The sequence below is a fragment of the Jaculus jaculus genome, chromosome 4, assembly GCF_020740685.1.
Source record: "Jaculus jaculus isolate mJacJac1 chromosome 4, mJacJac1.mat.Y.cur, whole genome shotgun sequence".
NCBI classification, from domain to species: Eukaryota; Metazoa; Chordata; class Mammalia; order Rodentia; family Dipodidae; genus Jaculus; species Jaculus jaculus.
Window position 1 is genome coordinate 118251490 of NC_059105.1, and position 26518 is coordinate 118278007.

Below are 26518 nucleotides of genomic sequence, written 5' to 3' on the forward strand. Positions count from 1 at the left end.
ATGGCTGCTCCCAAGCCTCTCGTCCCTACTCCTAACTTGCCCAGCCAACTTCCTCCTGATGTAGAAGTGAAAGGGCCCCCAGTGGGCACTCCTGCAGGTGATCTCGGGCCCTCTCCATGCCAGAATCCTCCAGACACCCTGCTTCTCTCCACCTCTTTTTCCTCTCCTCCTAAGAGGTCCTTAGACACAGTAGTTTGGTACAGGCTGGCCCATGCCAGAACATGCAGTCGTGAGCTGCACGCAGGACCCTTTCCTCAGAGGGAGACCGTGCCCATGCGGAACGGCAGTTGGCTTGCCTCTGGACTGAGCCACTCACCACTTCTCAGCCAGCTGGAACTTCACAACTTCTTAGAAGCTGAGTGTAAAATGGAGGTGACCTATGCTATGACTTTTCACATGTGCCAGTAGGGGAAGTGTTCAAGAAATGTTTATAACAGTTTTTCCCCACGCCTTTATGTTCAGGCTAGCGTCAGAGGAAAACTACTCCTGGATGAGTCTGAATAGGCTTGCAGGTCATTTTCTATCAAAGTCCCTCAGTGACCACCATGAGGATTTCACCAGACCCCAGTCATGTGAGACCAAACACTGCCTTCACCTGTCAAGTCACAGCATGACATTACGGACCACTGTATGTGAGAAAAATCCAAGAAATGCATCTTGTATGTAAAAAAGCAAAACAAAACAATTCAAGGCTTTTGAAAAAAGCATCATTTATTTCAAAGTACAACACAAAGTTGTATTTTTAAGAAATACACAATCTTGTATGTCAAGACTTGTCTATGTGCATTTCGGTTTATCTTTAAAATAAATTCAGGTATACAAATGTTACACACCTCAAGTACAAACAGCACAGAAAATGCGTATGGTCTCAACCAAGTTCTTTTACATTCCTCCATTGTTCTTGACTTCCATTTCTGTAATCTGCTTTTAACCAAGACAGCCTTACTTTAAAAAAATACTCTGTATTTTCAGCACAAAGTCCTCATACATTTTTAAAATTAGATCTTGGCGCATAATATTGTGAAATTATTAAAAACCAAACTTGCTAATTTAGTAAAATTGTCACATGCCAGGACTTCTGAATCAACTCAAATTACTTCCTTAACTGTAATGCCAAATTTGTGTTCATACAGATAAAGAAAGCATGGGAGAAGACAGGTGGGGACAAGTGGGAACAGTCAAGGTTTCTGATGGACAAGTCTTTGTAGATTTGTGGCCGAGTCCAGACTTTTCTCTACAAGCACAACAGCAAATCTCATATTATCATAATTGCAAGAAAGATCTGAAAGAAGCAAGTGGTACGAGCCTGCCCTGCGTAAGTCTGCTCTGCGAAGATGAGGAGGGTGGGAAGAGGGAGGGGACAGCAGTAAGAGCTTTAACGAGGGGTCTCAAAACTGGCATACCATGATCTAGATGGGGACCCCCACTTTTGTTTTATTTTTGCCTAATTTTAATTCTCATGAGGGAAGTGTGAATTAGACCAAGGGTCAGAGCTTCTTCTTCCGATTGTGGGGCTCCATATCCGCCAAGGGTTGTAGGTCTGTCCCAAGTCGTCGGCTGGACCAGAGGCGGAAGGAGCATGGGCAGAGGGGGAGTTCTCTGTGCCCATGAGGCTGATGCTAGACAGCGTGTTTGTTGGAGTGGCGAAAGGAAGGGTACTGTTGAGGTTGCTGGACCAGATTGAGCTGCTGAATGGAGTGGTGGACCACAGGCCGCTGGTATTGCCAAGGATCGACTGTGACAAAACAAGAAACATCCCATGCTGAGTAGAGGTGAACCAGGCAGGTGGTGGGTACAGTGGTTAAGGTCATGCACAAAGGAAGCTTAGGCCATAGATTTCTTTCATTGTGTTTTCTTTAAACCACACTTCATGTATTTTGCTACAAGAGAATCAGAGCAAATGGTTCTGATATCCTAAAGAAGGGTTGTCAAACTACAGCCAGTGGACCCGGTGCAGCCTGGCCTGCTCCTAGGGCACAGGTGACTCGCATGCATGGGTCTTGGTGATGCTAATTCTGCATCACATCATGGAAATGGGGTGCCTGCAAAGCTTCAATAACAAGCTACCTGACTCTGTCATAGAGAATTTGCTGGCCTGTTGGAAAGAATGGTCAAGGTGTTTTGAAAACTGAAGCTAGAGTGATTACCAGGAAGAGAAGCTCTGGAATCAGCCAGGGCAAAATCTATGACATTTACATATTTCCCATGAAAACTTGCATGTCTAATTTGGCTTTTCTAAATCACCAATGGGATCACATATTTCTGTCATAATATTGCCAAGGCAGAGTCTGTTATTTTTCTTGGTAAGATGACTTCTGGGGAGCATCATCTCTTCAGGAAACTTTAGCCTGAGCTTTTCTAGTACACACTCGTTTACTTTAGAGAAGAATAAATGCTGCCCAGAAACAAAAATCAATACAAGTTGCCAGCTTGCCCCTGTGGGTCAGTGGCGCCTCAGATGGCTGTAGTCACGCTGTGCCAGGTTGGAGGGTGGGAAGAGGCTGAATATGACCCTGATCTACTAGGAGGAAAGCCAGGGATTGACCCCACGGCTGCTCAGCTGTGCTTCCCACAGCTTCCTGACTAACGGCTTGAGGAGCTCCAAGGAGTCACTTGTTAGAATGTGAGACAAAGCCGTAGCACCAGTAACACTACCCCTCCTCCTCACTGTGTTCTTGCAAGTGGCAATGATGGTCACGATGGAGTGACAGGGCCACACCTAGGCTTGGGTACTCACGGAGGCTGAGTGAGTTGGTGAGCTGGAACTGGCTGGCCAGGATGGGCTGGGATCCGTTGCTGGGGAGTCCCAAAGATATGAGGGGCCACTGTTAAACTCATTCCAGCCTCTCTGGGAGGACTGGTTGCAGGATCGAGATAATCCGAGTTTGCTGAAAACTTCTAAAAATAGAGACAATTGTCAAGCTCGTCCTTTATTTGGCTGGGATCACCGGGACAAGAGAAGATTCACTCAGTGACACACATCCCAGGATTGCTAACTTAAGACCTGGCACACACACCTTGTTGGCTCCCATCATGCTCTGTGGTGTGTTCCATTGTTTCCCAGAACTCAGGCACATGGCACATGATTTGAAACCTTAAGCCATATTCATCACTAGACAACATAAAAATGCAGACATTCCTCAACATTAAGCTTGTAGCTGATGCAAACTCACATTGAAGCACACTAGGAGTCTTGCTTCAGACTAGAGTTTCTCCTAGAAGCTTTTTTTTTAAAAAATTATTTATTTATTTATTTGAGAGCGACAGACACAGAGAGAAAGACAGGTAGAGGGAGAGAGAGAGAATGGGCGCGCCAGGGCTTCCAGCCTCTGCAAACGAACTCCAGACGCTTGCGCCCCCTTGTGCATCTGGCTAACGTGGGACCTGGGGAACCGAGCCTCGAACCGGGGTCCTTAGGCTTCACAGGCAAGCGCTTAACCGCTAAGCCATCTCTCCAGCCCTCCTAGAAGCTTTTTTAAAAAAATATTTTATTTTTATTTATTTATTTGAGAGAAGGAAAGAGGCAGAGTGAGAGGGAGAGAAAGAGAGAGAATGGGTGCACCAGGGCTTCCAGCCACTCTGCAAACAAACTCCAGATGTACGCACTACCTGGTGCATCTGAATTATGTGGGTTCTGGGGAGTCGAACCGAGGTGCTTTGGCTTTGCAGGCAAGTGCCTTAACCACTAAGCCATTTCTTCAGCCCGTCTCCTAGAAGCTCTTATGTGCATGTGGTGGAGCACAAGCCAACTGGCATGCATTCCTGCTGTGGCTGTTCCACTGCACCTTAGGCTGGGGCGGCCACTGTACTCTGTGCTCTTTATAAACACCGTCAAGGGGCTGTGGGCGCTGGACTCCCCAGAAGTGCTCCAGGACAACAAGAGCAGAGCCTGCATCCCTGAAGTCTACCAGCATCTGACTACAAGCAAGAGAAATGCTCTTTGAACATGTCTACTCAAAGGGTAGCATGCTTCCTCATTATGCTGCACAGCTCCCAAACATGTCAAACCACTCTTCCTCCTGTCCACAGGCTTATTAGTTACAAATCTAGTGTTAAACACTCACCACCAGTCAGGTTAAAAGAATTTCCAAAGGCGGAGAACGAATTGAGTGGGGTGAAGTCAGGGCTGCTTGGGTTGCTGACAGGACTCCACAAACCCGAGCTAAATGTTGCAGGAGGAAAATGCAACACACAAAATGTGAGTTACTGAACAGGCCATCATATACAGCTTTAACTGGGGTTGCTCTGATAGGGAAACAAAGACAAATGTGGCTACTGTATGTGAAAATCAGGTTTCAGAATTCAGCTTCGATACCCTCCCTACTAGCTGAGAATTGGGGTCAGAGCAAGTGTCTTGTGGGAAAACAGGTGTGTTTTACTTACGTTTACTTTTCGGTAATGGCAGACATATTAAGCTATTTCAAGTCTAAGACTCTAAGACTCACTTCCATTAGTGTGAAGTTAAGTGCAGAGGTCCAACGCTACCAGCAGGCTTGTTCATGATACTAATCAAGCAAAACCAATGGAGGTGATTTTTGCCATCTGTCAAGAAGCTGTTGGTCTGGGTCAAGGTAGCATGGCCAAAGGTTACTGTAGGCTATTCAGGATATGCTCTGATCTCCTACCTAGATTATTTTCTGTTTTTTCCCCACACGCGTGCACATGTGTGTGTGTGTGTGTGTGTGTGTGTGTGTGTGTGTATGGTGTGCATGCATGTGGAGGGCAGAGGGAGACACTGGGTGTCTTCCTCAATTGCTCTCCATTCTTTGTTTGGGGGCCTCTTGCTGAATCTACAGCTCACTGATTCAGGTGGTTTAGCTAGCCAGCGAACCCAGGAATTCCCTAACTCTGCCTTTGTGCTAGGATTACAGACATACACCAGCACATCTGGTGGTTTATGTGGGTGCTGGGATCCCAACTTGGGTCCTCATGCTTGCCTGGCATGTACTTAACCCACTGAGCATCTCCAGCCCCGTGCTTTCCAGTTCTTAGGGTCAGCCCACATGCGTTCTCAGCACAGCCCACGATAACAGAGAATGACAACGGACCTGGCACTCAGCTACTTGGGCTGCGGAAGGCCCTGGGCACCCTCTTCTCTCAGGGAACAGCAACAAGCTTTCTGCTTCCACTAGAAGGTAAGTTTTCTTACAGGCACCCGACCACTTCTCACAAATGATTCTTTATAAATAAGGGCAAAAATGCCTGAAACCTATCTATGGAGAAGATTCTCACTTGAATAAAGGATGGTCTACATACCTGTCTGAGCCATCACTGTCAACAGGAATGTGTGAAATGCCAAGACTGCTGGAAAAATCTGTTTTGTTTGAAGAAACTTTAGCAAAGCCATTTCCACCTGCAACAATGGTCTCAGAATCAGCTAAAGGCGCCTTGTGGTAAAGGTCACCCCAGCTGTGTGGGCCGGCGTGGACGGCCTTGGGGGCGAGGCACTCACCCGGGCTCTTGTCGTAGCCGGCGGTGACTGCAGCGAAGGTAGGGTTGCCGTTCTTGCCAGGGAGAGAGGCTGCTTTTGTTAACTTGCTTTTGCTTCCACTGGCCTGCTTTGCTTTTGGCTCACTGGCAGCAAGAAGGAAAGAGAAGCACTTTTCACTGGCAGTACCCACAGCAGAGCGATAGGACACTTCTCAGATGCGGGCCTGAAGATGGAGCTCTGCTGTGCCAGGCCCAGTCTCATGACGGCCCAGAGTGGCTCAGAGCACAGCTAAGCTTGTGGAAAGTGCTCTCGAGTCTAAGACTGCTAATCAGATGGAAAATGAGGGGTTTTGGACGCGCATCACAATTTAGGGTCTGGAAAAGGTGGAGATCACATTTCAAAGAAAAGCATGAGGAAGTGAGCCACTGGGCAGACACGAGTCAGTACGGCGGTTGGCTGGCAGTGCGGACGTGCAGGGCTGGGTCTGTTCTCTAAGGCCTCCTTCCCCTTCTCTACGTGCTCACTCCGCAAGGGCCCCAGGCAAGCCAGCCTCCCTCTCACAGCCACGACCACCATGGACAGAGCCTGTCTGTGCAGTGAGACGGGGCAGGAGGCCACCTCCATGACGGCTTCACTAACCATGTGGGGCAGTTGTGAAGGGGCTCCGTCTGGTTGGTGTGTCCTGTCTGTGACCCTTCTGTGTAGGTATGAAGCCCCTGCCTCTGAGCTCATGGTGCCTAAGCGTCTCACACAACAGTGACAGTCTTGGTTCAGATATGTCTTCTAGCTAATGAGCCAAATGGCCTCTGTGGCACAAAATTATAACAACCTGTATCTCCATTTTATGGCCCATATTCTTTACAGCATCAGTTAACCTCTGGAATGCTTACTGGCTCTTGAATGATGACACGATGCTAAAATGTGGAACAAGACACTTCTTGGTCCAAGGTGACAGGGTCCTTGTGGGGTCAGGAATATCTAGCACAGCAGGAGGAAAAGCTGACTCCAGGTAAAGGACGTAACAGTCAAAAGCTAAGGACAAGATGGCAGGCGGGAGAGGAGCTGCAGCGAGCCTGGGGCCTACCTGCTCGAGCTGTTGACAATGCTGCTGTAGCTGCCTCGGGGTGTGAACAGGCAAGGGGCGGCGGGGGGAGACGGACAGGCAGGAGTTGGTGAGGTCTGGCGTTGTTTTAAGAAAATGTCTGCATTGAGGGTTTGCAGAGAAAGTTTATAAAGACTGTCAGAGGCTGGAAATGAAAAAAACAAACAAACAAACAAAGAAAAGGTCCCATTAATGTGATTATTTTGATTTACATTCTTCAAAATGCAGATGTAGCTTATGTAGCAGGTGAAAAATGAATGGAACTCAAGTGACTCTATGAAGGAAAATGAGGTCTTTTAAAAACTTTAGAGAGACGAGGAACTGGATCCTACTGTGCCTTTCAAGAAACTGCTATTCCATGCCACAGTTTAGCCACGGGCAGCTGAAGCCACTGCCCGGGGACCTAAGAGGCTGCGCCTGCACCCAGGTTTGTACTTGTAGCAGGGACACCCTCAAGCCCTGCGAGGACACCAGTCTCTCCCGCAGTGCTTGTGTGGTCCCTGGCTTACAAGAAGGCAAGCTGCTAGTGTATTCATTGGCCTATCAAGGTAAGGTCCACATGGCTATTTAAATGATTTAGGATAGAAAAAAATGTCATGAAACAATTTGCATTCAAAATGGAAATATGTCTACTCTTTAATTGAAAAGTCTATCATTTTGCACATCTATTGTGTGCACCTTGGTGCTGCTTCTATCAGTGACATATGAAGGAGTCAGGAGGAGGCTGCTGGTCCCAAAGCCCTTCCCAGCTCTGCACACCTCAGCATGGACCCTGGTGCCTGTGTCTGTGGAGAACACCCTTTGCACGCCTGTGCGTCTCTCTCTCTCGTGTACTCTGCATGCTGACTCTGTCTGTGTTCCCTCTCTCTCTCCAGCATCAGCTGACTCTCCCCAAACCCTCAGGCTGTAACGCTTGGGTGAAACTCCCTATTCCTGAGCTGGGTCAGGACCCCAGTCACGGCAGCACTGGATGACGCCTCTGCTCCAGCCCATACGCCTTGCTCCCATCTTCAGGGCCATCTTCTACCCCTCTCCCATGCTCCTTGGTGGTGACGGCACCTTCACCACTGTCCTGGTCTGCAGAGTGCCCTGCTCCACTCTGCTCATGGGAGCCTACTATTTTCCTGACCTAGTGCGCACCTGAAATGCTGTCCATATGAACCTCCCCACCCTCTACATCGCTGTGTGCTCACTGGAAGTTTCCAAGGCACAGTACGCTCAGCCTATGCCACATCTATGCTGTAGGGTCCTTTTGTGTAGAACTGTTCAGACCCGTCCCTAGTCATTGCTTGTTTGGTACCTTCTCTGACCACTACTGCCACCACCAGAAGTGACTTGTCCATACTGTCCATGGTTTGGACAGTGAATGTCCCCAAAAGTTCATGTGTTAAAGACGTAGTCCAGCTGGGCGTGGTGGTGCACGCCTTTAATCCCAGCACTCGGGAGGCAGCGGTAGGAGGATCGCTATGAGTTTGAGGCCACCCCGAGGCTGCATAGTGCTTAGCGGTGACTGGACTGTGAGGGCTGTGACCTTATCCATGCACAAATCATTGCTGGAAAGACCGGTACAAGGTAGCTGCTTGGTGCTGCTGCCAGGTCACCATGAGCTGAGTGGCTCTCCTCAGCCATGCCAGAGGTCAAACAGCAAGACTGTCGATGGAATCCTCTGAAAGTGTGAGCCAAAACAAAGCTCTCCTCTTGAAGTTGTTTATGCCACACCGAGAAATGCTGGCTATCACACTCCACCCATGGGTACTTGTTCATTCTGAAGTGCCTGGCACAGCGGAGCACATGTCATTTCTTTGGGGTATCTCTGACAAGCGGAGGAGTTTCACGGGCCCAGCAATGAAAAACGACTTGACAAATGTGGATAGAATGCAACTGATAAAATCAGACACCAGCCTTCTTGAAGTTAGGGACAGGGGGAGGGGAGGCCAAAATTCATATTGAATTTGTGTACTTAAGACTCTTTTGCTTCAGATATAATCCCTACCAGGGACCTTCTATTTGCCTTTCCTTTGTATTTTGGTCCTTTTAAAAAATTTGCTTCTGAGTGTGGTATACACACATGTATGTGCCCCATATGCTTGCCAGAGTCTCTCTCTTTATTAATTCCAGAGCTGTGGGGCGTCCATGATGCTCGTGTCTGCTCCCCTGAGAGAACGGGGTTACAGGCACATGTGGCCACGCCCAGCTGTTTATCTGGGATCTGCAAAGATCTGAATTCTGGCCGTCTCAGGACCCCATGCTTGTGCAGGAAGTGCACCTAACCACTGAGCAATCTTTCTAGCCCCCTTTTTGTCTTTTTAAAAAGCTAACAAGGGGGGGGGGCAGGAGGGAAGAGGGCACATTAAGGACTTATGCAACTGCAAACAAACTCCAGATTCATGAGCCACTTTGTGCATCTGGATTTACATGGATACTGGGGAACTGAACCTGGGCTGTCAAGCTTTACAAGCAAGCACCTGTAACAGCTAAGCCCCCTCCCCAGCCTCCTTTTGTCTTTTTAAGTCATGGAGGACTGTCTTGATGTCGCCTATGTCCTCATACTAGGAGTTGTAACTTGGACAGCAAGATCTCATGTACAAGCTGCAGCCCCCTGCTACTTCATCTTGCCTTAAAAAGTCTTAAGGGAATAAATCCTTAGGCTCAGTGGCCAGATAAGCATTGCAAATGGCGTGCTCAGAGGGCTGAACTCTAAGAACTATGAAAGATCAAAGGGAGGAGCGATAAGAAAGGAGCTGAGACAGTAGGTGGGGAAAAGGTACAGTGTCAGGGAACTGGAGACTCCACCTTCCTCTGGCCATGTCATAGATAAAGCAGTTTTCTGGAGTTTTCTAGCAAAGCTAGGGGTGAGAGCAGATGTCAAGAGCTTAGATCAGGTCAATGGGTTTCTTGGCTAGAAAAGCACAAAAGAACTGTGCAGACACGGGCCTTGCAAACAAGCTCTATATTCATCCCAGCACCAGAGCCCCCCCCCCCCCCCAGCTGTGCATAAACCCTAGGCACCTGTGGCCTTCACAGAGGGGCTGCAGACTTGGCAGAAGTCACAGCCCCTGTCCTTTAATGGCTGCTTCTTCAGACTTCTAGCCTATTTCTTATGTTCCTCCCCTCCTGAGAGCTGGACCTGAAATCCCATGGAACTACCTCCAATTGTTCTTTCCCTTCCGCTCCAACATGTGGCTCAGAGACCAGCTAGATTCAGTGTGTACAAGGCTGGCACCTCTCTCCTTGGGTGTTCAGTTGAATGAATTTGCATCACTACCTCTCAGCAGAGCCGTTTTTTATTTTACTGGCCTTAGAACAATCCTGTGAAACTGGCTCTAAGGAGTCATGATACTGATTATTAGATGTTTAGTGGAAATGGTCCAAGTTGCAGGTACAAGGCAGGAACCTATGTCTAGCTAAGGCGTTCAGCAGGACCTAAGGCAGCAAACCCTTCTGTTTGTGCACATGCATGACTTATAACCAGTCTCAGGAGTAAGTCTCATCTCCCACAAAAAGGCAAGATACTGAAAGGGCCCAGTCTGAAGGCAAATTATGGCACCAGCTTTGAGCCTGGAGAGCATTTTCCTCTGATCACATGCACGCAGGTGAGAATGTAAAGGCAGATGTGTTTATTGGAATCTCCTGACTGTGCAGCTTCTTTGCCCCAGTCAGCTACTCGGTGCTTCAGTCACCACGCTTGCTCCTAATCTCCTTTGCTATTTCAGTGTCAACCAGACTGTACCACTGCTCCTCCTTGTCCCTCCTTCAGTACAGACCAGTCAACTATAGACAATTCAGTCCTAAAGCTAGGATGTACCCCCCTTCCAGCCCTGCTCATAGGGTCTCCTATTGTCTTCCCGCATCAGGCCCAAAATGTCTCAAGGTTGAGAACTCATACTCTATTTCAGTAGACTGCTCTTGCCATAGTTGAAAACCCTTCACATAGGCTGTTTATGTAAAAGATGTGGGTAAAGTTGGGAGTGCACTGAATCCTCACAAAACAATTTCACTATAAATGTTAGTCCCAGCTGAGCAACTGCTGAGTCAATGCTCTCAAAGCAAACATCTTTGGATGATCATTGTCCCATTTAGATCTTTCTGTTGTGTTCCTGGGCAGCGGTATGCAGATATACCAGCTCCTTGGAGCCAAGAGCCCTGGCAGGGCTGCCCTGTAACTTCTGTGTAAATACTCCTGCCGGGGCAGTTTCAATCTCCAACAAGGTTTCCATTAACCAGGCATTGAATGCTGGGCTCTTGCTGAATGGTACAGGTTGGCTCCAGTGGGCCAGTGACATTGGTCTCCTTTGGAAGCAACATGGCCCTGCAGCATGGGTGAAGGGAGCCCCGGGGTTTACAGATCCATACTTACAGCTGCCGGGCTTGTGGACTGGCACAGCATCCCACTCTGGTGGAGGAGAGTCTTTTTCACCCTCTGAGCTACTGGTGTTGCCTAGTTCTTGACTATTTGGTAGGAATTTTGCTAGGGCAGGTGGCCTGTTATCCACTAACTTACTTGTACCTGCCATAGAAATCAGAAAAGAAAATTAATGGAGTCAATTTCCTCTTTCAGGTCTGTTTCAATGAGGACAGGATTGTAGCCATTGGCAGGAACTACTGACCGATTCCCGACCACTCAACAATTATGCAGACAGTGAAGTATGAGGCTATTTCGGGCCAAAATGATAATACCTTTTGTTTTCTGGGAATTTCGCGCTTTGGATCCACTTGTCAGTGCAGTTGGAAGCGGAATCTTGCTTGGGAGATTTCTACGCTGTTTACTTTCCAGTGGGGGAGCATATGGCAGTTCTAAAGAACTGGAAGACAAACAAGGACAGAAGACACCGATTTGCCCTGTTGCTTTGCAGCAGCGGGTGGAAGTCACCGAAGCTATGACTGTGCGCACGCATGTGGCTCCCTGTGCTCTACTCCAGGACTGCTCATACACTCGGAGCTAAGCTCTGCTGCTCCAAGCGCTGACAGTGTGCCGAGGGGCAATGTGGTAACGGATGAGGGGAGGGCTAGAGTGGCCCCTCAGGAAGCTCGTACAAAGTCCTGGTCACGAACCTGATGAATTCTGGGGCTAGCTAGCAAGCACAGCTGTGTTGCTGGCGTGAGCCTCTTGGCACTGGCACCATCAGTGGGACACTGTTGTGTGGACTTGAAAGGCCTCAGACTTATAGTAAACTTGCAACAAACCAAAGACATCTTTAATAGGAACTGCAATGAGCTGGGGATAAGTTCCTGGCCACTACAAAACAGAGGGTTGTGACATGTGCTCAGGTGAGAGGCTCAGATGAGAGGGTAAGATAGACCTATCTTCCTGCTATTCTTGAACTTAGGGTTAGTTTTAGGCTACCATCTTATTATTTTTTATTATTTCTAACAGACTGCCTTTTTTTTTAAATGCGAGATTAAGGGGGGGGGAGAGAGGGAGAAAGGGGGGGGGAAGGAGGGAGGGAGGGAGGGGATGAGAATTGGCACGCCAGGGCATCCAGCACTGCAAACGAACTCCAGATACTGTGACCCTCGTGTGCATGTGCAACCTTGCGTGCTTGTGTCTCTGTGAGTCTGGTTTATGTGGGACCTGGAGAATCAAACATTAAATCCTTAAGTTTTATAGGCAAGTGCCTTAAATACTAGGCCATCTCTCCAGCCCCCATCTTTTTTTTTTTTAAATGACTTAGAGTCTAACTTTCTGAAATACTTCAAGGCACTCATTAAGCAACAAACATGTATATATAGGAGAATTAATGGACCTTCCTGCCAAGCAGTGCAAATGGGAAACGTGATGGGCTATTTTAAGATTCCACAGTGGGCTGAAGGAGGAACAGCTGAGAAGAGCAATGGGCTGGGTAGTCGGCCTACTTAAGTAGCATGGGAGCAGTATAATCATGGGTGACGAAGATGTCCTTTACAGAGCTGTTTCTGTGATGCCCACAGAGATCATGCTTTGGATTGGGAGAGCTGAGCACAGGAGGGAGTGTGGTGGTCTTTGTGGGAGTATTTTTCCAAGAGTCATAAGAGATGATCACTGAGCTTCTTATGGCTGGAAAGCTGACAGCTTGTTTACAGATACACGAAGTCTGTGCAGTACCCCAGCAAGTACTCTATCACTATACTACATCCCCAGCATTTTCTTTTACTTATTTATTTTTATTTTTTGTTTTTTGAGTTAGGGTCTCACTCTAGCCCAGGCTGACCTGGAATTCACTCTGCAGTCTCAGGGTGGCCCCGAACTCACAGTGATCCTCCTACCTCTGCCTCTCAAGTGCTGGGATTAAAGGCGTGCGCCACCACACCCGTCTTAATTTTTTTTTTTTTTTTTGAGGTAGGGTCTCACCCTAGCCCAGGCTGACCTGGAATTCACTATGTAGTCTCAGACTGGCCTCAAAATTACAGCGATCCTCCTACCTTGGCCTCCAGAGTGCTGGGATTAAAGGTGTGTGCCACCATGGCCAGCTCTTTTACTTTTACTTTTAGACAGAATTCTGGTAAGTTGCCTAGGCTGGCCTGGACTTACTATGCAACTCAGGCTAGCCTTGAACTTGCCTCTGCCTTCTGGGTAGCAGGAATTACAGTGTGTGCCATGACACTCAGCTCTAAACAGATGTTTTAAAATCAATGTGTCTCTGGCATTTCCCACCCCTGAATATTCTTCCTACCTAAAACCCTTACATGTGTGACCTCAGTACATGCCGCCCACCCTACAAAACCATTTTAAAATCATTTAAAAACATTTTATTATTTATCTGAGAGTGAAAGAAAGAAGGAGGGAGGAGGGAGAGACAGAAAGAGAGAAAGAGAGAACTGGTGTACTAGGGCCCCTCTTGCCACTGCAAACGAGCTCCAGACAAAGGCAGCTCCTGTGCATCTGGCTTACATGAGTCCTGGAGAATTGAACATGGGTCCTTAGACTTCACAGACAAGCACCTTAACTGCTGAGCTACCTCTCCAGCCCGCCCTCAACTTCTTAATTCACCATGCCATCCTGACCCTACCACCACCCCAAGCTGCCATTCCTCCAATACCGCCAATTTCTGCTGGGTTCTGGGTCACACACAAATCAAAGGTCAGAACCATTTAGACTTCCCAGACTCAATGGTGCTAAAACAGCTCTAGCTGTTCTACTCCCCAGTAAAGATGGCAAAGTGATTTCATAAGTGAATAAACACATTTTAAAAAAGACTGTTTACACTTTATAAGGTGGTAGACTCAACTGACATTCATTTCTTTCTTTCAAAGTTTCCATAAACATATAGGTATTTCTGGATTTAATAAGGGACCTAACCAAAGCCTTCCCCCAAAACAAAACAAAATCCTCATTTGCCCAAAAAGGCAGGATTCAAGCATTATAACAAATTGAAGTAAAAAAATCTCTTTATGGGCAAAACTATGAATGCCACAATATTATACAATCTCCTGTTCTTCACCCTCTTCTCATTGATAGGGCTATTTCAAAACTTTGCCTTCTAAAAACAGCTGAAGACTCCCTGACAGACACCTAGCCCCTGGCAGTGACAATATGGACTATTTTTAGGTAAGTCAGCTGCAACTGTGTGTGTGGAGGGTGTCCTGTGTGTCTGTTTTATAAAGCTCAACTCTGCCAGTATAAAATTAATTGGGCTTTAAGACAAAAGGTGCCAGACTATTTCAGCTGATTCATGTGTTCCTAAATTAAGCCAGATGGTCTTCAGCAACACACACTCACACACACTTTTTTCCCCCTTAAGGCTTCAAAATAAAATGGACATAAGCCAACTAACAGATTCTGTCTACAAGGGAGAGAAGGAAAGGTGGTTCTAATGTAAGCCTTGGTCTTCATGTGTGACTCATGTCATACAGCGTCCTGCTGTCTGGGAGAGGAAGACAGAGTTGAGGCAGGAGAAGGCTGAGCCAGTATGTGTAGTATGTTCATGGCCCTCTGCCCTGAGCTGAGCATGTCACACAAGGAGATTATCAGTGTAATCAGTCCATACCATCTCTCTGTTTATTCTAGATTATTAGTTATGTGAACATGTAGTGTGTTAAGTAAACATAGGAAAATAGATGATCAATGGCTAATGGTGTCCTAAGCCAGGGATGTGCTGGGTCTCAGAATCTTGAATCCTTCAGTGCCTGAAATGTAATTATTATTTCTTGTCATCATGATCTACAAGTTGTCTAGAGGACTGCTTCTATGGGGTTAAAGCTGGGGGGGGGGGAAGGGTTAGCCCCGATATCTACTACTGTATGTTTATGAACCAATTACTTTTTTGGGGCACATGTACATGTGTGTGGTGTACATATGTATATGCACATGCATGCATGTGTATGTGGAGGCTACAGGTCAATGCTGGATGTCTCCTCAATAACTTTTACCTTATGTTTTTGAACAGGACCCATCACTAACCTTGGAGCTCATGGATATGGCTAGTAGCTAGCCAGGAAGCCCTATAGATACCTTGTCTTTTGCCTTCCCACAGATGGCATCATAGGTGTGTGCCAGTGGGCCTGGCTTCAGCGTGGGCACTGGAGATCTGAACTCAGGTTCTCATGCTTTTGCAGTAAGCACTTTAATAACTGAGCCATCTTCCCAGCTCAGAAACCATATATGTATTTTTTTCAGAGGCAGGGTCTCACTCCAGGCTGACCTAGAATTAAAAGCCATCCTCCTTCCTTTGCCTCCCAAGTGTTGGATTAAAGGCGTGTACCACCACACCTGGCTAGAAGTCAATTTTTTTTTTTTTTTTTTTTTTTTTTTTGCTGCTGTTTTTGTTTTTCGAGGTAGGGTCTCAGTCTGGTTCAGGCTGACCTGGAATTCACTATGTAGTCTCAGGGTGGTCTTGAACTCTCGATGATCCTCCTACCTTTGCCTCCCAAGTGCTGTGATTAAAGGTGTACACCACCATGCCTGGCTAGAAGTCAATTTTTTTGAAACCACTTTAGGGAACATGAAAGGTGGCACCTGAGCTATTCTTGTTTTTTTAAAACCTCTTTTTTTTTTTTTTTTTAAGATTTTTATTTATTTATTTAAGAGTGACAGAGAGAGAAAGAGGCAAAGAGAGAGAGAGAGAGAGAGAGAGAGAATGGCAGTGTCAGGGCTTCCAGACACCACAAATGAACTCCAGATGCGTGCGCCCCCTTGAGCATCTGGCTAACGTGGGTCTTGGGGAATCGAGCCTCGAACCAGGGTCCTTAGGCTTCAGAGGCAAACATTAACCGCTAAGCCATCTCTCTAGCCCTTAAAGCCTCTTATAAGTCTTCCAGAAGAAAGTGATGATTGATGTCTTATTATGATATCTCTTTTTAGAATGTACACATATTTCTTTAAGAATCATAGAATAAGCTGGGCGTGGTCACACACCTTTAATTCCAGCACTTGGGAGGCAGAGGTAGTAGGATCGCCATGAGTTTCAGGTCACCCTAGACTATATAGTGAATTCCAGGTCAGCCTGGGCTACAGTGAAACCTTACCTCAAAAAACCAAAAACAAAAAAACCAACCAAACAAACAAATAAAAAAGAAAACAGAATAGTAGCTGACAGGAACCTCAGGAATCACTAAGGTTAGTACTGGTCATGATTCTGCCTAGGTGACAGTTCAAGCATTACTACTGTTAGTAGGTTCCAAGAGTAGCTCTTTTCTGAGAGGCAACCTTCTTGGTTATCTGAAAATAAAAAAAAAAGGTTTTATTTGCCTAACTGCGTATTTGACTGATGCACTAATGAAGTCTGAATCTGAACTGTGTGTGCATGCAGATGTGCACTGGAGAGCCTGGTTATCCTGATACTGCTCTTCTGTGTTTCCTTGACAGGAGTCTCTCACTGAATCTGAGGCAGCCATTTTTAGTCAGATTTGTCGGATCAGCAAGCCCAAGCAATTCTCTGGTCTCTGCTTCCTCACCCCAGGACTACGATACAGGTATGTGTGGCCATGCCCAGCTGTTTATATGCGGGAAACAACTCAGACTATATCAAACTATTTTAGGACCTCATGTTTATGTAGCAAGCACTTTCACCTGCTAAGCATATCCCCAGCCCTTGACACTGAAACAAAATGATCAGTTTAAAGACACTGAGATTAAAAAAAAAGGGGGGGGGGCTGGAGAGATGGCTTAGCGGTTAAGGCATTTGCCTGCAAAGCCAAAGGACCCAGGTCCAACTCCCCAGGACCTAAGTAAGCCAGATGCACAAGGTGGCACATGTGTCTGGAGTTCATCTGCAGCGGCTGGAGGCCCTGGAGTGCCCATTCTTTCTCTCTCTCTCTCTCCCTTCCTCCCTTTCTCAAATAAGTAAATAAAAATAAAATACTTAAAAAAACCCCCAAAACTGAGGTTGCACATGGATTTAATCAATTGAAAAGGCAATTTAAAAAGAATTCAAAACAGTGCTTAATGGTCTTCTCTTTTCACTATACAACAGGAGAACACAGGTGAAGCCTGGGGAGATGGCTCAGGGATAAAGTGCTTGGTGCCTAAGTGTGAGTACCTAAGCTCAGATCCCAAGAACCACGTGAAGCTGGTCACTGTAGTATGTCAGTAATCCCATTGGGCCTGTAGCAAGAAGGATGTGGAGATAGGAGGATCCTCCAGAAGCTCAGGACTAGCTAGCCTGGTGAATGCAGTGGTGAACAATGACAGACCTTGACTCAAACAGGGAGGATATGAGAACTGACTGACACTTGAAGTTGTCCTTTTATCTCCACACATGAGCTATGGCATATGCATACCCATACTCACACACATGAAGGGGGGGGGGTTGAGAGAGAAACACACAGGTGACTGCTATAGCCATCCCTTGAGTAGGGAGTAAAGAATTGACTGCTCTAGGATCTGGCTTACAAGAGAACTTGAAACCCTTGTAAAGGTATTAAACTCAAATTTAAAGCTGCTAATAGTCACCTTATTTGATTATAAAAAATCAGAATGTGACAGAAGTCAGTGGAAGGATGAGTGTTAGGATTAATGTCCTGATTGTTTAGTCACAGGTACTAAGTGGGACTGATATGATAATCAGGACTGATAACAGTGACTTATGCAATAGTATCTCTAAAATAATTCTTCAAAGTACTAGCTTCAAAATTTGTGATCACAAGAAGTATTGCAAAATTTGTTTCAAGTTTTGTATATATAAAACAAGCACTTTTCATACCTTAAATATTCAATCAGCGTGACTGAAAAGGTCCTTGAACAATTTTTAAAAATATATTATTTATTTATTTGAGAGCAAAAATGATAATGAAGGGCTGGAGAGATGGTTTAGTGGTTAAGCGCTTGTCTGTGAAGCCTAAGGACCCCGGTTCGAGGCTCGGTTCCCAGGTCCCACGTTAGCCAGATGCACAAAGGGGCGCACGCATCTGGAGTTCGTTTGCAGAGGCTGGAAGCCCTGGCGCGCCCATTCTCTCCCTCTCCCTCTATCTGTCTTTCTCTCTGTGTCTGTCACTCTCAAATAAGTAAATAAAAAATTAAAAAAAAATGATAATGAAGATAATGAATATGGGCATGCCAAGGGCCTCTTGCCACTACAAATGACTCCAAATGCATGTGCTACTTTGTGCATTTGGCTTTTATGTGGGTATTGAGGAATTGAACCCAGGCCATTAGGTTTTGTAAGCAAGTGCCTCTAACCACTTAGAAATCTCTCCAGCCCCTAGAAGAGTAATTTGTATCTAGCCTATGGAACTAGAGTTTTTTCATCTAGAAGTCTTTGACTCAGATCATAACCCCTAACTTTTTTTAATGTAAGAATAAATTCCTCTAAGTTTTACAGCATAGAACTCTAGATCCCAATTGAAGCCCAGACTTAAGACTCCTTCTGGAGAAGTTAAGTGTCCTTGTAGCTGGACTGTCAAGGTCACCTTTGTGTACAAGTAGAATGGCTCTCTGCCTGGGCCTGAATCATAAACTAAAAACTTCACAGACTGTCAACCTTGCTCTCTACACGTGTGACAGCAGAAGCACATGGCTGTCCCTAATCAATGACAGTGGATATCTGACATTAGAAAAAATACCAGAGGATTATAAAGCAGTGCTAGGCTTTTGTTACCAAAACTCCTTCGAAAGCCGTGAACCAGAGCAACAGTTGGCTTTCAGCAGCAACTTTTGAATACGGCTCACCTGGGTTTCACATCTGTAGGGATTTCTTTCTTAACAGTTAAAAGCTTTTTGCTTTTCTGCTTCACTTGAGACATTTCATTCTCATGTTTTTCAGGCATGGCTTGTTTTCCCTTTTGCTTTTCTGTATCCTGTAAAAAATACATACTTAATTGCTCAGAAGGATTAATAAAATCAGTCCCCTTTGAAGATATAGACACAAGACCTAATATAACAGACATATATGCAGAACCAGCAAACTGTTCTGTTGTGGTCCTGTCACCTTTTCAGCCATCTTTCCCATCATATAATTATGTTCTGGTGAGGCTGAGTAACTAAAAGCATCACTGAAGTTTATATTCATGCCGGGACAGGAGGGGTTGTTGTAGCAGCAGCAGCAATGGCATCTTCTATTTATGGAGGAGTAAAACTTTGTTGTAAAAGGTTAAACACTCCCAGCAATGTGCCTAATCCTGAGCACAAAACTCAGGACCACAGAGTAGTGTGGGCCACACTCAGAGTGTTTTACTGCACCTGGCAATAGTGCAGTGTCCTGTGTAATGCTAACCATCATTCTCGGCCAACAAGGGGTGGGGGTGGGGAGTACACACTGATTGGTTTCTCAGTGCTGGGTAGTGAGATTACCAAGAAAGGGTTAGCCAGTCTTTTCTCCCAAGAACTGCGAAGTGTAGCAAGACATACTTAATAGTTACAGCAACGTGGGCTTGTGCTGTAGAAATGCTCCCTGGACATAACAGAGCCTTACCTAACATGTGGAATCTTTCCTGACAAGGCCACCCAAACTGTATGGCAAGGCCATGCTACTCAATTGGCCCACCAACTGTTTCTGTCCCATAGCCGGGTCAGTACAGAACCAGTGCTGTGACACTGTTGAGGCGTACATGTATGAACTCAGGGGACCTGTTGCTCCTAACCAGGGTGTATATATATCTGCTCAGGGATTGCTGAAACTGCCTGGGGCACTGTGCATAGACAGGCCTGTGTACTAAAAACATTTGGTTTTTCACACTCTCAGGAAGCCTGGACCAACCAGGACACACCGGCAAGGACATACTCAGCAAATGTGGTCAGCATGGGTGTGGTGGGGACTTAGCACACACCCAACAGCCATCTAGCCCCAGAGTGTTTATAGTAAGGCAGCTTAACTTCCCTGTCAAGAGTAAATGACCACAGGGAGAGCAGGCCTGGTTTTTGGGTCAGTCGGGCCACTCTCCTCATCATGCACCTTCTGAGACTATCCAAGAATCACTTCCTGAACCCATAACTGGTCTGGTAGGACTCAGATCAAGAGCTGGTAGGACTCAGATCAAGGATGGGGCTTTTAAGTGCAGTGTTGCTACCCAACACCTGCCATTTAAAAGCTTAATACACATCTGGTCACAGAAATGGGTAGAAATGCTATGACCAGGATGCTTCTCATGCAAGAGCAAGGAAGTGTCAAGCACAATTTAGTAGGGAACAAAATACCAATCTGCACACTGAAATTGGTCACAAAGAAATAACAGTGCAGACCTCTATGCAAGAGCACTGACAGCAGGCATAAAACGTAATCCATGCTATCTGAGGGACAGGTTAACAGGCACAGAAACCTCCAGAGGGTGAGCGCCGAGCTGCCCAATGAGGAAGCAGACAGCATGGAAGATAGGGGAACAAGTCAACGAGAGAGGGGCTACTGAGAGGCGATCGGGAAATAGATGAGAAGGGCAGGCAAATGTGTGAACGTCCTTTCCAAATGCCGCTTACAGAGCTGAAACTGCTGGGCTCTATTCAAGACCAGCTGCGGGTGCCGTGCTTCTATGAAGTCAGTTGTTACAGAGGATAGAAAGCACAGGGCTCTGGTGCTGCTTATAAGCGGCATGGAGGACGACAGCACTAGGCCAACTGCGGGAGAAATGCAAAGGGGAAAGCAGCTGCCAAGTCCAGATATGAACAGATCTTATTTAAATGTTATTCACCCACTGCACACTGATGCGCATGCTTCAGAGCTGATTCCTTAGGTCACTAGACTAAAACTGAAAATAAGATTCTAGCCTACAATGTTAAAGGCTGTATTAAGATGACTGTAAATTTGAAATTTATTTATCTAAAACTAAAGATGGCAAAATAGAACTATATTCTTGCCTTTTTTGCATACCAGTTACAACTCACAGTCTGACACATCCACAACTGTTATGTTGCCAGGCACTTTGCAGGATTATTACTATTATTATTAGCTAATTTATTTATTTCCAAGACAGAGAGAGAGAATAGGCATGCCAGGGACTCTAGCCACTGTAAACAAACCCCAGACGCATGTGCCTCCTTGTGCATCTGGCTTATGTGGGTCCTAGGGAACCTGGATCCTTTGGCTTAGCAGGCAAATGCCTTCAATGCTACGCTATCTCTCCATCCCTACAGTATTATTTTTGAGGCTAATAACCAACTATGAACTGAGGACTCATTGGGATGAGGTAGTGTCCTGGGCTGGCCTTCCAGTCTGGGTGACCACTAATGCCTGGGGTTTGTCCCTGCTCCTCTGCCGAGGCGCTAAGTAGTTACCAAATCCATGCCTCCAGCATGATTATATCATTGAAATGGTTCAGCTCCTTCTCATTCTCTCTTGAGATGTAAAGTCAGCAACACATTTCCTGAGGTAGAGTAATTGAGCAGCTTCCTAACTTTCAAGCAGTTTCCGGTTTCTGACTATTTTATTCTAATTTGCTTCCAGATGTACTTCCCCTCAGGGAAATGAAGTCATCCATCCACCTAACTAGGATGGGTTTCTGCCACAGGGTGACTCCTTAGATAGGTCCTAGGACAAATCCACAGCCCAAGCGACACGATATGTTAAGCATTTTGAATCACATCCAGGGGCGGTGAGTTGGGAGGTACCTCCTTGAGGAGCGGCTCTGTGTCGGGGTTGGAGGTCTCTGTGGTTGTGGAGGAGCTGTCGTCATCCGCCAGGGTGTCCTTCAGCTCATCCTCCTGGGGCTTTCCTTTCCCCCTCTTCTCCTTCTCCTCTTGCTTTTTCTGTGGCTTGACCTTGCGCTGAAGAGGTTTGCTTTTCCCTGGGGATGAAGATCAAGGTCAAACAACTCTAGACTTTCAAGTAGCTTAAACCACAAAGCCATTGCAATTTTGAACTTGTCTGGAAAGGCTGGACTCTTTATCAACATGGGCTCTGGGCCCTATTTTTTTCTTGAATAAAAGTGGTCCAATCAGGTTTAATTTTGTAAGTAGGTTATCTTAAAAAAAATCAACTTTGAGCTGGAGAGTTGGCTTAGCAGTTAAGCGCTTGCCTGTGAAGCCTAAGGACCCTGGTTTGAGGCTCGATTCCCCAGGACCCACGTTAGCCAGATGCACATGGGGGCACATGCGTCAGGAGTTTGCTTGCAGTGGCTGGAGGCCCTGGTGCACCCATTCTCTCTCTCTCTCTCTTTTGCTCTCAACTAAATTTTTTTTTAAAATCAACTTTATTGAGACATAATTGAAATTGAGACATAATGAAATGCACTCATCTTAAAGGTATAGTTCGGTGAGTTTGGACAAATATTCCCCAGATGGTGATGGAGCTTTGAAAAGCCCAGAAGTGAAAACTACAGAGCCTTGGAAATCTGTTGGGAGATGGAGGTGACATGTGATAAACTGCCCTGGTGTGTCACTTGGAGCAACTCCATGCTGTGATGGTGGGTCCCAATTCTGGCTTTCCTAATGTGTACGTCATCCTGGCCTCTCATCTATATTGGAAGGGGAGATAGATAGGCCTTCACGGGCTGTAGTGACCAATTACAAAAAAGTACTTAGAATAGCAGCTGGCATAGGAATGCTAAGTAATATCTTGGTTATTTATGTGTTATTTATGCCAGGCGTGGTAGTGCACGCCTTTAATCCCAGCACTCGGGATGCAGAGGTAGGAGGACTGCCATGAGTTCTAGGTCATCCTGAGACTCCATAGTGAATTCCAGGTCAGCCTGGGCTAGAGTGAGACCCTATCTCAAAAAACCAAAAACAAACAAACAAAAAAACAACAAAAAACAGCGTTATTTATTCACACATGTGTTTGTGTTATGGGTGTTCCACTGTCTCTTGCCACTGCAAACAAATGCCTGTCTTGCTTTAAGTGGATGGGTGAACTGGCCTGGGCCAGCAGGCTTTGCAAAGAAGTTCCTTTAACCACTGAGCAATCTTGCTCTACCTTCTACATTATCACTAGTACCATTTTTTTTTCAAGGTAGGGTTTCATTCTTGCCCAGGCTGTCTTCAATAGTACCAATTTAGCTGTGAAACATTTTTTACAAAATTATTTATTTATTGGCAAGAGAGACAGAGAGGGAGAAAGGGCATACCAGGGTATCCAGTCACTGCAACTGAGCTCCAGACACATGTGCCACCTTGTGCATCTGGATTATGTAGGTTCTAGGGAATTGAACTTGGATCCTTAGGCTTTGCAAGCAAGCACTTTAACCACTAAACTATCTCTCCAGCCACATTTTAAAAACTTAACCTTTAGCTGCCTCATTTTCTTGAGGATGATGCTCAGATTCTCCTACCATCTGGACCTATCTCAGTCTTGTCTCTGGGCTTTTTTTTTTTTTTTTTTTTTAATACTCTAACCCTGACCTGCCATGGAACAATGTCCTGAGCCCAAACAACAGCTCATGCTACCATGCTACTGCTGGTTCACAGACAAGTATGGTGCTGTGGGAAGCATGAATGAATAATTCAGAAGGAACCCTTTGCTCTACAGTCTAGTCAACACATACCTTGGGCGAAAATGTAAAAAATTTTTAAAAGAAGAATATTCTAAATAATTATTTTTTTGAAAGGTAGGGTCTTTACTCTAGCCCAGGTGGACCTGGAATTCACTCTATAGCCCCAAGCTGTCCTTGAACTCGCAGTGATCCTTCTACCTTAGCCTCCCAAGTGTTGAGATTAAAGGTGTGCACCATCACATCTGGCTCTTATTTTAGTCTTAATCCAGCAAATGCATAATATATTTATGGGGTCAAAATTGCTAATTAGCTTGATTTAATGTTGTATATATCAAAATATCATACTGTACCTCTTAAATGTCTATAACTATTTGTCAACTCAAAGAAAAGCTGTAGAAGATTAGCCTTTCCCAGTGCACAGTGGAGAACACCAGAAATCTCTTAGCCTTAGGAAAATTACGACAACTGGCATATACTCAATAACTTCCAAACACAATGGCACAAGTTGAAGAAAGAACTATACCCAACCTGAGCACGGCAACAGAGAGGGGGACGTCGCAGGACAGCGGGGGTGTCACACTGACGCTGAATAATGGTTCCTGAGGCTGGCCACTTCTCTCTTCCTATGGTCACGAAGCAGACTTTTGACTATCCCTATTCCAGGCTCCCAGCATTTTCCCTCTTGGCTCTATTGCTCTTCTGATCTAAGCACTGTAAGGGCAGAGATCAGGCCTTTCCTATCTCAGCAGGCCTGGCAAGCAGCACAAGTCAGCTTTCTGCCTTTTCAACAGTGAGCTACACCAATGGTGAGAACCACTCTGAGATTTGCTACCCAAGATCTGGAGATTTTGGGGGAGATATAGGAAAAGGAAGCATAGTAGTTGATCTGTCCCAGGAACCTGTTACTGCCCAGAACCTGACATATCAAACCCACATGCCTCCATTCCAGACCTGACCTGCTGTCATTTCTTGTGCTCATCCTCCTCACATTTGCACTTACTGGATGACCCACCCTGGGGCTGCAGAGGTGGCTCAGTGGTTAAAGGCGCTTGCTTGCATAACCCATTCCTTGACTTGTTCATGGTCCTCTTGTTCGTGAGGTGCTAATTCCACATGTCAGGCACACCCATCATTTTCCTGCCAACAAGGCCATGATATTTGTATTCCTATAACTTTCTGTTGGCCCTGTCCTGTAGGACTGACATTGTCTTAATCCAACTACACAGTTGTTAAGCTAGGTGACTTCTTGATGTCGTCTGCGGAGGGGGTTACTCTGCAAGTGTAAGTCTACTGTCCTAGTGCATAGAATTTTCAGCTACTTGGAATTGATTATCTCAAATCTTGTCCATTTTCTTTTACTACCCTACGATTGATTACCCCTTCAATCTCAGTAGCTATTGTGTTAGTTCAGAGACACTAGTTTACACCCAAATGCCACCTCTTCATCCCTGATATCTCACTTGCACACACATACCTGTGGAGTCAGTGTTCTTCAATAATTTACTAAATTTGGCCTCACTCTACTCAACTTCCTTGGGCACCTAGTTTCAATTATATTTTCTTGTTTGCTTCTCTTTTGCTTTTCCTTTGTCTTAGTGAAACAAGGTCTTACTATGTAGCCCAGGCTGACTTCAAACGCATGGTAATCCTTCTGCCTCCCCAGTGCTGGGATTACACAAGCATGCCACTGTGCCCGGCTGGAAATTCTATTTTTGAGTTAATAGGCAAATGACCTCCAAAAAACTGTTTATAAAATTGTCTTAACAGTGAAGAAAAGTTCAATTTATCACATACAATTATCACAGGTACCTGAAAGAAAAGGAAAATTCAACTTACCACATGTAATAATCATAGGCACCCGCAAGGAAATAATTATCAAAGGCAGCTGAATGGAAAGTTCAACTAAACACATACAATTATCATAGGCAGCTGAATGGAAACAGCAGATGCTATCCAACACGTTTTTTCTGATTTTGAGATATAACCTAAGAAACACAACTGCATTTTTTATGACAATCAGATACCTCTATTTGCACTGTGATAAGAAAAACTGCCCTAGCGATGAACCTGAGCTGGTGAACTCCCACTACAGGAGTTGTTGATGCTGACTATGAGCCCGCAGCTCCTTGGGCATGTTCTGGCTTTCCCCTCACATGCCACGCCTTCTGATAGGGAAGATTACCTTTGCTTTTTGACAGTGGCGACGGAGGCTGCTCTGTAAACACATCTAGGGGTGGGGAGTCATGGTGGTCGAAGTCTTTGTCCATGGCTTCTATGAGACTGGTGATGTCTGAGTCCTCTGAGCTGTGCCGCGTGCTGGCACATTCTGGGTGGGAAGAGTGAGCGAGGAGGGCGGGAGATAGCCTTTCTGGCGGCAGCTCCTGGTGCTGAGGCACTGGCGGTGGTGGAGGAGGCTGTGCGTGCTGCTCCAGCAGGCTGGGGCCGTGGTGCTGGCTGCTGTGCTGGTTCTGCTTTGCCCCTCTGGACTTTCTGCCTGCGGCATGACCCTGGGCTGCTGGGGTTGCCTCTAAGATGAGGGGGCTTGTTTTGCTCGCAGACTGAGAGGAGGGTGCTTGTGCAGAAGTCCTGCTCGGCACACTTGAACTGTTTTTGGCTTTGACGTTTTCCACGTCAGCTGAGTTTCTGTTGCTGTGGCTGCTGTGTGGGTGGACTGATGGGCCACATTGCTTGTGACTCCCTGTACCAGGTCGGGATGATGAGCCACCTGCTCCACAGAACCCCCTACCGTGACTGGGATCACAGCTGAGTGTGTTCAAGCTGGAAAAGAGATCAACTGAAAATCAGGAAACAGCTACCTACAGTCTAATGCTACGGAAGAAATACTTCATCAGTGCAGTCATCACAAATACAAACTAAGGAATACTGGCAAGTAATAGGAAGAACAGCTACAACTTTCTAGGGCTTATTCTGAAAATTTACAAATCAAGTCAGTGATCTAACTAAGAGTATTTTAAATTAATTAATTTGTCAAAGACAGAGAGGGAGGGAGGGACTGGATACCAGGGCCTCCAGCCAATGCAAACAAACTCCAGATGTGTGTGCCCCCCTGAGCATCTGGCTAATGTGGGTCCTGGGGAATTGAACCTGGGTCCTTTGGCTTTGCAGGCAAATGCTTTAACCTCTAAGCTATCCCTCCAGCCCTAACTAAGAGTATTTTTATTTATTATTATTATTATTATTATTATTATTATTAT

The 26518-nt window shown here is 46.0% G+C and overlaps 1 protein-coding gene across 1 annotated transcript in view; it reads right to left on the reverse strand.

Annotated features, from left to right (window-relative positions):
* Positions 1-690: 690 nt before the first annotated feature.
* Tmem131 (transmembrane protein 131) overlaps positions 691-26518 on the reverse strand; it is a 197345-nt gene continuing 171517 nt past the window's right edge. The window contains exons 31-41 of the mRNA XM_004669801.2: positions 25486-26081; positions 21484-21659; positions 18616-18743; positions 11211-11335; positions 10891-11040; positions 6516-6678; positions 5453-5574; positions 5257-5353; positions 4065-4162; positions 2738-2898; positions 691-1735 (exon numbers count right to left, since the gene is read on the reverse strand). Of these exons, the coding sequence (XP_004669858.2) occupies positions 1451-1735; positions 2738-2898; positions 4065-4162; positions 5257-5353; positions 5453-5574; positions 6516-6678; positions 10891-11040; positions 11211-11335; positions 18616-18743; positions 21484-21659; positions 25486-26081 (2101 nt within the window). The 3' untranslated portion in view covers positions 691-1450. The remainder of the gene's footprint in view (positions 1736-2737; positions 2899-4064; positions 4163-5256; positions 5354-5452; positions 5575-6515; positions 6679-10890; positions 11041-11210; positions 11336-18615; positions 18744-21483; positions 21660-25485; positions 26082-26518) is intronic.